Source organism: Dipodomys ordii, unplaced genomic scaffold (genome assembly GCF_000151885.1).
Source record: "Dipodomys ordii isolate 6190 unplaced genomic scaffold, Dord_2.0 Scaffold14, whole genome shotgun sequence".
NCBI lineage: Eukaryota > Metazoa > Chordata > Mammalia > Rodentia > Heteromyidae > Dipodomys > Dipodomys ordii.
In genome coordinates, this window is record NW_012267230.1 from 859495 (window position 1) to 871538 (window position 12044).

Consider the following 12044-nt stretch of genomic DNA (forward strand, 5'->3'; position numbering starts at 1 on the left):
TCCATTCATCTACTGAGGGGCATCTGGGTTGGTTCCATATCTTAGCTATGGTAAATAATGCTGCAATAAACATAGTTGTGGTGGTAGCTTTAGTGTCACACCGTGATCTTTAGATCTCAGTCTCTTGAGTTGCTGGGATTGTAGAAGCACTAGTGCCAGGCAAAATTTTTATTCTAGAAGCAATCACCAAGCAGAACTTGACGCACACAAGAGATAACGATGGAGCACAGGCAGTTTTCTGCAGCAGCCACACCTGCAGTCCCTGAGCCCTGTGTTTTACACAGGTTACCTGGGACCCCTAGAGCCAGCTAGGAATCAATAGCTATTCCCTGGGAATTAGCAGTTTGCTCTGGAATGTTCTCAAAGTGGGAGACCCACGTCTCTTCTCTCCTCTTCCCAGTCCAGATCAGCCTTCTGAAATCCTGTGTGATTATATCCAGCAGTCCTCCGCAGGGCGGGACATCTTCATCCACGTCATCACCTACAGATGTGATGATCAGGTGCCCACGGTAAGTGCCGGACGCCCTCCCAGATTTCCCTTGGATGTGGCAACAGGGAGCTGGATGGGTGGGCCTTTAAAACTCCATGCAGATGCGAGGGGTTGGTGGCTCACATCTGTCACCCAAGCTAATCAGGAGGCTGAGATCTGAGAATTGTGGTTCAAAGCCAGTCCGGGCAGGAAAGTCTGAGATTTATATCTCCAATAAACCTCCCAAAATTCTGAAGTGGGGCTGTGGTTCAAACAGTACAGCAAAAAAGCTCAGAGACAGCATGCCAGATCCCGAGTTCAAGCCCCGGGACAAGCACAAAAGAGAAAAAACAAAGAAAGAAATGCCGGGCACCGGTGGCTTACACCTGTAATCCTAGCTACTCGGGAGGCTGAGGTCTGAGGATTGTGGTTCAAAGCCAGACTGGGCAGGGAAAGTCCGTGAGACTCTTATCTCCAATAAATCACTCAGAAAACTGGAAGTGGAGCTGTGGCTCAAGTGGTAGAGCGCTAGCCTTGAGCTGAAGAGCTGAGAGACAGTGCCCAGGCCCAGAATTCAAACCCAACCACCGACAAAAAAAGAAGGAAGGAAGGAAGGAAAAGAGAGAGAAAGGAAGGAAGAAAGAAAGAAAGAAGGAAAGAAGGAAAGAAAGAAAGCAAGCTCCCTGCAGGACAGGACCTGCCTGTCCAGCACCAGTTCTGTGGGGGACATGGGGAGCCTTGGAGATTTGGGAGCTGAGTGCCTGGTGGAATGTAGGTGTGCCCTTAGTAAGGCCGACTCTGTCACTGTCCCCACAGGCTATCCTGAAGAACCTCACAGAAGCACTGGGGGGCTACTACCATAGCTACAGTCCCGAGACAGAGGTAAGCCCTCAGCCAGCACTTTGGCCCTCTGCCTGCTGGGCCAGGACAGACCATGCCCTACACCTGCTTCCTCCTTCCTCCCCCATCTCACGCTCAAGACATGGGCACAGGTAAAGTCAGATTACAATGATGTGATGGGAAGGCCCGGGATAGGTTGAAGACAGTGGCCGCGAGTTGGCTGTAAGCTTGGGAGTCTAGAGGCCTCCCACTGCCTTGTTGGGGAATCCTCAGTCACTACCCAAGCTGCCTCTGTGCCCACTGCAGCCCCAAGTATGAAACAATTGTCTCCCTAAGATGGGGTTCCTATTACTGCGAGGGACCCACAAATAGGACAGAATGAGCCCATCCACTTCAGATGAAATCATCTGCTATGTCTTTGTCTTCACTGACAGCTAAATATCATTGACCCCATGTTTCTTCCCTGTGGAAGTAACAGCAAATGTGCAGATCTTTTGACAGATTAAGGATTCAATCATGCCAAGTGTGGTGGTTTACATCTGTAATCCCACTGGTCAGGAGACTAAGACAGGAGGATGACATGTTCAAGCCCAATCTGGGATAAACATAGTGACCCCAAAAACCCCACAAAGATAGGTGGTGAATACAGCCATAATACTCAATGTTCATAGGTGAAAACTGAACTTGGGGACTTGAGGGTGCCAAATGATTTCTGGAGGTTCATTGATCTCCCTCTCCCCCCACTTTTCAGCTCTACACCAGTCAGGATGTGAATGAGCTCCTGGAAGAAATTCAGAAGGCCCAAAGCCTCCTGAGCCATGTGCAAGCCCTGCGCCAGAGCGGCCCCTGCGAGGAGCTGGCCTGTGTCATGAAGCAGGTAGATGGTGTGTGAAGGGCCTTTCTGTCCCCTGTGCCACAGGGCTGGGAGAGTTAACCTCAGTTCTTCACTTTACACCTGTGGACAAGGAGAGACTAGGCTAGATCAAGCCCTAAGTGGCTTGGTGTAGGAGAGAACTTAGAGAGGAAAGGGATAAGGTTGATGGGGGGGGGGGAAGAGTGGGTGTGTAGCAGAGAACTTGCTAGCTCTATGATATTCTGTAATGAGAGTTTTCTAACTTAATTTAGATCTCCACCGAGATTGCAAAAGGACACCTCACAAGTCTTTTGCCTAAACCCCCGAAGCATGAAGCTCCTCTCACAATTGAATTCCCAAACTTGGACAAGACCTCTGCAGAATGGCTCAAGGTCAATGGTCTAAAAGGTAAATCCTGAAGGAGGGATGATTCCCAGGACAACAGGTAGGCCAACTAAAAAGACTAGAACCTTTGGGGGCTTCTTAGCCAATGCCTGAATTCCACTATTTTTTTTCTTCAGGTACTAGGGCTTGGGGCTTGGGTACTATCCCTTAACTTTTTTGTCCAACATTTGTTCAACAGTTCCATCAGTGGAAATAAGAGTCTCATGAACTTTCCTGCCCAGGCTGGTTTCGAACCTTGATCCTAGATCTCAGCCTCCTGAATAGCTAGGATTACAGGCGTGAGCCACCAGTGCCCAACCCACTGTTTCTTTCTTTCTTTGTTTATTTTCAGCCAAGAAGTTGAGCCTTTATCAGGTGCTGGCCCCCAACGCATTCTCTCCTGTAGAAGAATTTGTGCCCATCCTCCAGAAAACAGTATCATCAACTATCCACCAGGTAAAATTTATAGTCACAGTTCTTTCCTATCATCAGCAGGGCTGCTTTGCACATAGCCTTATGTGAGTACAGGCTGAGACAATCATAAGGCAGAACCAAGTTACTATGAGCCTGAAAGCCTGGCAGGATGCAGAATCACCGCTCGGGACTCAAGAATTCATCAAACCGAATGTACAGAGTTAGAGATGGGGTTCAGTACCAGTGCCACTTAGCATGCACAAGGCCCGTGTTTGATATCCAGCACCAAAACAAAAACAAACAAAAAAATCTACTCTAATAGCTGGTTTTCAAAGACCTGGAAATAAAAGGTAGTCAATGAGGCAAGAGGGAATATATTAGGCACCACAGTACCTCCAAAGTTTTCCTCCAGCCCACTCAGATAGGACATAGTTGATATTATGTCCTTGCTATTCCTAACACAGACGTCTATGATTACCCAACAGTAGGCTTATGCGGTGAGCATATTGCCCAAGTGTGAGTCCTCCAAAAAGGGTCTCTTCAACTCTGTATCCCCCTGTGTCTGCTGCACAGAAGCAGTCAATGAATGCATACTGGATGGCTGAGTGGATGAGTGGGTAGATGGGAGGAAGAGAGGGTGGGAATTATGGATGGGTGAATGAATGGAAATATTGATAAATGAATGGAAATATAGATGGGTGGTGGGTGGGTAGATGGATGATAAGGTAGAGGTATGCATGTATGTATGAATGGATGGATGGATAGATGGGAATGCTGATTGATAACTAGAAATGTAGGTGGATGGATGGATAGAAATGTGAAGAGAGGAAAGGAAAAATAAAAAAGAAGGAAGCAATGATAGGTGGATAGGAATGTTGAATAAATGAAAGTGAAGATAGGTCAGGATAGAGGGAGGATGGAAGAAAGGATATGTAAACATATGGAAGAGAGGTAGGAAAAAGAAAAGAATGAGAGATGGTAGAAACATTGAAGAATGAATGAGAATGAAGGTGGATGGATGGATGGATGGGTGGGTGGATGGATGTATATATGAACAGATAGAAAGATGGAAGGGAAGATGGAAAGATGGATAATAGAAAGGGATAAAGACAAAATTATGAGAATAAAAGTTAAATTGTAAGTGGAGCTGCAAGCCTTGAACAAAAAAGCCTAGGGACAGTGCCTAGTTCCCCCTCCCCCACACATACAAAATGAAAGGATGGAAGAAGTTGAAGGAAGGGTTACTAGATAAATAGAAAGTTCTATGGAAAGGTAGAAGGCTGAAAGGCAAGCAAGAGGAGTGGCAGCTGGATGGCTCCGGCAGTGGGTAGACGAGATGGAAGCCTGCTGGCAGATGGAAGAATAGGAATGGATACATTGGGAATCCTGTGTCCCCGTGGGCCTTGCTGGCTTCGCAGCATCAGGAAGCAGTGGCTAGTATGACTCTGCTTTATTACCTCCACCCCTAACCATACCATAAGGCCTTGAGGGGAGGGGCTCAGAGGTGGCTCCCAGGAGGGAGCTAGACTTGCTGTCAGTCATGGTTCATTCAGCGGATCCATTTCCCAAAGGTAGCCTGCTATAGGCTTCACACAAGTCAATGACACACTGGGAGAGAGGCTGGGGATAAGGAAATCCAACCCTGGATGTGCTCTGAGCCTGTTTCTCTCCCATGCATCTAAGGCAAAAAGCCAGTGACTAAAACAAAACAAACAAAACCCTTAGGAACCAGGTGCTAATGGCTCATGCCTGTAGTCCTAGCTACTCAGAAGGCTAAGATCTGAGGATCACAGTTCCAAAACAGCCAGGGCAGAAATGTTTGTGAGCCTCTTATTTCCAATTAAGAGCCAGAAAGAAAGAGCCAGAAGCGGAGCTGTGGTTCAAATGGTAGAACACACCAGTCTAGAAGGAAAAAGCTGAGCAAGAGCATGAAGGCCTGAGTTCAAGGTCCAGTACCAGCACAGATGCAATTAACTAACTAATGTAAACTTTTGCTCCTTCTCCATATGTGCCTCTGGTCACCTGCTTCCTGTCCTGCTCACCTCTGAACTCAGAAGGCAATGGTACAATTTGAATGGCATGATGGGACAGTGAAAAATATCCACGTGGACCCGCCCTTCCTCTATGAATACCAGGTGAGGGATGGATGCCATTCATCTGGAATATGGGGTGCAGGAATGGACTAAGGGCTGTGGTGATGCCAAGCCATTGATTGATACCCTGTTGTGAATTAGAGTCTCTGAGCTTCACAAGCACCTGCCCTCGTATGACCCACATATGACCCTCCCTTTCCTAGCCTCATGGCAGAACTGCTCATGACATAGAAGAATAGACGTCTCTTCTGTTTGGGCACCCAGGCATATGACATGGCCATTCTTCAAGCCCACTGGAGTGTCTGCCCCTCTGAGCTGTTCCCCTTAAAACAATGACTCTCAGGAGGCTGAGATCTAAGGATTGTGGTTCGAAGACACCCAGGGTTGGCTTTTTTTTTTTTTTTGGCGGTCATGGGGCTTGGGCGCTATCCTTGCACTCTTCAGCTTAAGGCAAGCACTCTACCGTTTGAGCCACAGCGCCACTTCTGGTTTTCTAGGGCTTTATTGGAGATAGGAGTCTCACAGACTTTCCTGCCGGGGCTGGCTTTGAACCATGATCCTCAGATCTCAGCCTCCTGAGTAGCTAGGATTATGGGTGTGAGCCACCAGTGCCCAGCCTCCAGGGTTGGCTCTTATCTCCAGCCTTTGAGACTATTTTGTCAGCCATGGAGCTTGAACTCAGGGCCTGGGCTCCGTCCCTGAGCTCTTTAGCTCAAGACTCGTGCTCTACCACATTGAGCCACAGCTCCACCAATTTTCTGGCGGTTAATTGGAAAGTCTCCTGGACTTTCTTGCCTGGGCTGGCTTCAAACCATGATCCTCAGATCTCAGTCTCCTGAGTAGCTAGGATTACAGACATGGGCCACCAGCATACTTTTCTCCTTGAGACTTTTATCTCCAATTAACTACCAAAAACAGCCAGAAGTAGAGCTGTGGTTCAAGTGGTAAGGCACTAGCCTTGAGAAAAAAAAAAAAAAACAACTCGACAGTGCCCACCCCCTGAGTTCAAGGCCCTGGACGTGTGTGTGTGTGTGTGTGTGTGTGTGTGTCACAGCAACAATGACTCATGATTGCTCCTATTCTTCAGAAGCAGCTTGGTAGAGTTGTACGCATGTACGAGAGGCGGGTCGAGTGGCTCTCCCTGGCCAGCAGAAGAATTTGGGGCACCCTCTGTGAAAAAAGGTACCTTCTCCAAGACGGCTCCTTCCTCCATGGGTCTGCAGGAAGACCAAGGATTATCCACTCAGGATTCCCCGTTGGCAGCCTCATATACCACTGCTTGGTGGGGATTGGAGATCAACAGCCTCTGAACAGAATAACTATAGGGAAAGAGAGAGGACAGGCCATTGCCATCATTATTGTCACCTACAGAGTCGTCAGCATGTCACTCAGGATTCTTTTCATTTTCCCCTTTGGTGCTGGTACTGGCCTGCATACTTTCCCTTAGCTTTTTTGTTCAAGGCTGGTACTCTACCTCTTGAGCCATACCCCCACTTCCAATATTTAAGTGGTTAATTGGAGATGAGAGTTTCATGGGGACTTTTCTGCTTGGGCTGGCTTCGAACTGTGATCCTCAGCTCTCAGCCTCCTGAGTAGCTAGGATGACAGGCGTGAGCCACTGGTGGCTAGCCTTCAGACAGATTTGATGGCTATCTTCAGTCATGTCAGGAATCCTTCTTTTAGCTCTGCTTGCTTCTCTGAGTGCTTTGTCTACAGGTAGATTCTTCCCTCAGGGTGACGTGGTGGCTGCCTACAGCCTGAGAACTGCTTTTTACTACCATAGCTCTCTAGCCAGGGAGACACAATGCTCTGATTCTCCAGGGCCAAATGCCCAGCCCTGAAGCCTGGGGTCAGCTTTACCCAGCTCAAATGGACTGATAGAGACAGAGGTGTTTCCTAAAGGAAAAAGAGGTCACAGTTGAAGGAAGAGGTAATAGATGATAAGTAGAATGAGACAACTCTCAAACTGAGACTGGAGCTGGGTGCTGATAGCTCACACCTACAATCCTAATTACTCAGGAGACTGAGATCTGAGGATTGTGGTTCAAAGCTAGCCTGAAAGTGGGGGTCTGGTTCAAGGGGTAGAGTGCTAGCCTTGAGCAAAAAAAGCTCAGGGACAGCACCCAGGGCTCTGAGTTCAAGCCTCAGGACCAGCACACAATATGAGAGAGAAACAGAGAGATAGACAGAGAGACAGAGATAGAGAGACAGAGAGGAACAGAGAATATAGAGAGGAGATTTAAAGTAGTAAAATTAGAGGGAGACAGAATAGGGCTGGCTGGATCTGGGGCAGGAGAGCTTAAAGATAAAAAAAGAGAGCTGGCCGCTGGTGGCTCACCCCTGTAATCCTAGCTACTTAGAAGGTTGAGCTCTGAGGATTGCAAATTCAAAACCAGCCCAGTCAGAAAAGTCAAAAGGCCAGAATTAGCCAGGTGTGATGGATCTCAGGAGGCTGAGATCTGAAGATGGAAGTTCAAAGCCAGCCCAGGCAGGAAAGCCTATGAGATTCTTACCCAGTTAATCACTAAAAAGCCACAACTGGAGCTGTGGCTCAAGAGGTAGACTGGTAGCCTAAAGGGGGAAAAGAAAGATTAAGGACAATGCCCTGGCCCAGACCCTGAGTTCAAGCCCCAGGACCAGCATATACACAAAGTCAGAGTGGAGGTGTGACTCAAGTGATAAAGTTAAAGGACAGTGCTTAGATCTTGAGTTCAAACCCCAGTACCAGCACACACACACACACACACACACACACACACACACACACACACACACACACTGAAAACTAAAAGATAGACATTTCCCAGAGGCCCAGGTTCACCTAGCTCCATTCCTCAGGATTCTGTTTTCTCTGCAAAAAGACCTTGATCTATAGAAATGTTGAATACTAACCCTTTCAGTGAAGACATTTATATAAATCATAATGTGCCTATACCCAGCTGTTAAGCCAGGTCTCCGCCACAATTCTTCATTCCATTATAGAAAGCTCCTGGGCCAGAATGTGCCACAACCCCCTCTATAGTCTACTGTTGACCTTAGACCCCACCACCACCACCACCACCAAATTGAAGATTTTGGCCAGCTGTAAATTTGGCCTGTAAAAATCTACCCCCACACCCTCCACCCCAGTCCCTGGAAAACACTTTAAATAGTAAAATGGAACGAAATGAAGGTTATCTGAGCGCTTCAGTTCTCCTCTTGAAGCTTGTGTTTCTGTTTTAGGGTGGTGATACTGCTGGACGTCTCGGTGACCAATTCCATGTACATTATTCATATCCAGCACTCACTGCGGCTGCTGCTGGAGGAGCAGCTGTCCAATAAGGACTGCTTCAACCTCATTGCGTAGGTGCTCCTGGGCTTCCGGTGGGGTGGGGAGGGGCCAAGGGTTCCAACACCTGCTGTGCTGGGCTGGGCTGGGTTATGGCTCAGCCCAAGGTAGGCAGACCACAGATACTGACATCCCACCCACCCAGCAGTCCAAGAAGGCCAATCACTTTATCTGATTGAGGTGATCTTGTTTGGGCCATTGAATAATTAAGTGATAGCAAGAATGTCTCGCTGGGGTGAAGGTAGTTAAGTGGCCCCAAAACACAGTACTCTATCAGCTAGGATAATGTAACTCAGCCCATTGCCCCATTTGGCTTCCAAGCGAATAAACAAAAAGATGGCTTCAGCCAGGCCTGAGTCTTGAGCATTTAGACTGGTCTAGCAGACCACAAAATTTCAACCATCTGGGATTCTCATTTCTAAATTTAAATAAAAATTGAAGATATATACGTTTACATCCTATGTATGTATGCATGTATCTATTTATCTAATTTTTAAACTATAAAGATTTTTATGTGTATGCCATTTACCAGGACTTGAACTCAGGCCCTCAAGTTCTTGCTTGGCTTTTTTGCTCAAGGCTAACACTATACCACTCAAGCCATACCTCTGCTTCCAGCTTTTGGGTGATTAATTGGAGAGAAGACTCTCACAGACTGTTCTATCTAGGTTGGCTTTGGACTATACCTCAGATCTCAGCTTCCTGAATAGCTAGGACTACAGGCATGAACCACCAGTACTGGGCTGCATTATATGTTTTTTATAAATTACTGCATATATTATTTTGGGGGGGCTATTTGGGGGGTCCAGTTGTGGGGCCTGAACTCTGGGCCTGGGCGTGGCCCTCAGCTCTTCATCTCAAGGCTAGCGCTCTACCACTTGAGCCACAGCACCACTTCCGGCTTTTTTCTTTTTGCTTATGTGGTGCTGAGGAATCGAACCCAGGGCCTCAGGCATGCAAGGCACGCACTCTACCACTGAGCCACCTTCCCAGCCCTGCATATATTATTTTAAAATTACATTTTATATATGATTTTACATATTACTGTATATGTTATATGGTTTTTAAATTATGTTATGCATATGACCATAAATCTATCACAAAAGTTTATTAAATTTAAAAATTATTTATAGGCTTTTAGATTGGATATCATCTCAACTAATTAGGGAAGACAGAGAAGAGAAACCCACTTAAGGTGGACATTTTTACTTAGTTTCAAACCAAATAGAACTTGGCCTAAACCTATTAAGTAGTTAGAATTAGATATTTTTAAACTGGGAGCTGCTGGCTCATGCCTGTAATCCTAACTACTCGGGAGGCTGAGATCTGATGATCATGGTAAGAAACCAGCTTAGAGAGGAAAGTTCATGAGCAGCTTACCTCCAATTAACCATCAAAAAGCTGGATTACAGGCCTGAGTCACTAGTGCCTAGCTTGTTCGTTTTTTTCACTCAAGGCTGGCAATCATACCTCCCACTTCTGGCTCTATGATTGGTAATTATAGATGAGTCTTATGGAATTTTCTTTTCTTTTGTTTTCCCTCCTTTTTTGGTGCTGGTCCTGGGGCTTGAACTCAGTGCCTGGGTGCTGTCCCTAAGCTTTGTGCTCAAGGCTAGCACTCTACCATGTGAGCCACAGCTTTGCTTCCAGCTTTTTTAATGGCTAATTATAGTTACAAGTCTCACAGACTTTCCTGTCTGGGCTGGCTTCAAATCACAATCCTCAGATCTCAGCCTCCTGAGTAGCTAAGATTACAGGCCTGAGCCATTGGCACCCAGCTCATTTGGCTTTTTTACTTAAGGCTAGCATTCTACCACTCAAGCCACACCTCCACTTCCGGCTTTTTGGTAGTTAATTTGAGATGAATCTCATGGACTTTTCTTCCCAATCCTCACATCTCAGCCTCCTGAGTAGCTAGAATTACAGTCATGAGCCACCAGCACCCAGCGACCTTGCAGAATTTTAAGCAAGGTTGTAATGTGATCAGATATTCATCTTGGAATGCACAAAGCAGTGATGTAAGGATGAACTGAAGAGGTTCATCCTGAAAAAGGGGTGCAGGAGAGAGATGCTGGGGAGCTGAGGGTACAGAAGGGGGTCACTGCTTTGGCTGCAGGATGGGGGAGGGGTGGAGAGAAGATGATTTAAATACAAACTTGGAAATCCCAGTGCTACCATAAACATACAGAGGATGTTGGGTCTGGAGATCCTCAAAAGGGGACAATGCTTACTTCATCATGCCTAGACCGTGCAATGCACCCCTCTCCTCCAGAGGTGATGTGAAGGAGAAGATAGCCACAGGCAGCCCTTGGAAAACATCACTACTGAAGAATGGGGAGAGGAAGGGAACGGCCTAAAGAAGCCAGGAAAGGAGGAGTCGAAGGGGCGGGAGAGGATCCAGGAATGAATGGTTACCGGGAAACCACAGAAAAAAAGGTGTTGTGAGGAAATGGAGTCGCATCCTGCAAAACAAAAAAGGAAAGAGGATACTGGGTATCGGTGGTCATACCTGTAATCCTAACTATTCAAGAAGATGAGATCTGAGGTCTGTGGTTCCAAGCCAGCCTGGACAGAAAAGACTGTGAGACTCTTACCTTTTTTTTTTTAATTTTTCTCTCTTTTTTGCCAGCCCTAGGGCTTGAACTCAGGGCTTAGACATTGTCCCTGAGCTTCTTTTGCTCAAGGCTAGCACTCTACCACTTGAACCACTTTCGGCTTCATGTGTGCTAGGCAAGCACTCTACCACTAAGCCACATCCTAGCCCTGTGAGGCTCTTATCTTCAATTAACCAGTAAAATACTGGAAGTAGAGCTATATCTTAAGTGATAGAGTGTTAGCCTTGAGTGGAAAAAAGCTAAGCAAGAGTGTGAGGCCCTGTGCTCAAGCCTCATGACTGGCATAAAAATTAAAAATAACACCTGGGTGCTGGTGGCTCACGCTTGTAATTCTACTCACACCTGTAATCCTCCCTACAGCCATAATCACCTACTCCAGAGGCTGTGACCTGAAGATCATGGTTCAAAGCCAGCCTAGGCAGGAAAGCCTATGATACTCGTATCTCCAGCTAACCACCAAAAAGCCAAATAGACCTGTGGCTCAAACTTGTAGAGCACTAGTGAAAATGCTCAGGGACAGCACCCAGGCCCTTGGTTCAAGCCCCAGGAACAGCACCAAAAAATAAATAAAATAATAAATATATAAAAATAAATATAAATACATATATAAAATAACTTTTTTTAGGGGGGGGGCACTGTCCCTCAGCTCTTCAGCTCAAGGCTAGTGCTCTACCACTTGAGCCACCTTCCCAGCTCCTAATTTTAAAAAAGAAAAGAGAGAGAAAGAAAGAAGGAAGGAAGGAAGGAAAGAAAGAAAGAAAGAAAGAAAGAAAGAAGGAAAGGAAAGAAAGAAAGAAAAACAAGAAAAAACCACTGATGTGTTCCTTGGGGGGAGTGGAGGTTTAATGCAGAGAAAGGAGACAGCAGACACAGTCAATATGTCAGAAAGGAAGCCAACCAAAGCTGAGGACTACAGCTCTGTGTGCTTGGAATGTTCTGGAACAAGTCACAACCAGAAAGAAAATCTCCCAGAATTTTGCTCTCCTAAAACCAGGAGAACTAGGCTACTGAGTAGGCATACGCAAAGCAAAATTTTCACTTCCTCCTC

The 12044-nt window shown here is 46.5% G+C and overlaps 1 protein-coding gene across 1 annotated transcript in view; it reads left to right on the forward strand.

Moving 5' to 3' along the window:
• Vwa3a (von Willebrand factor A domain containing 3A) overlaps positions 1 to 12044 on the forward strand; it is a 57418-nt gene that overhangs the window by 20327 nt on the left and 25047 nt on the right. Inside the window, exons 9-16 of the mRNA XM_013011157.1 lie at positions 401 to 509; positions 1286 to 1351; positions 2061 to 2186; positions 2435 to 2570; positions 2899 to 3002; positions 5015 to 5095; positions 6141 to 6235; positions 8276 to 8395. Coding sequence (XP_012866611.1) covers positions 401 to 509; positions 1286 to 1351; positions 2061 to 2186; positions 2435 to 2570; positions 2899 to 3002; positions 5015 to 5095; positions 6141 to 6235; positions 8276 to 8395 — 837 coding nt within the window. The remainder of the gene's footprint in view (positions 1 to 400; positions 510 to 1285; positions 1352 to 2060; positions 2187 to 2434; positions 2571 to 2898; positions 3003 to 5014; positions 5096 to 6140; positions 6236 to 8275; positions 8396 to 12044) is intronic.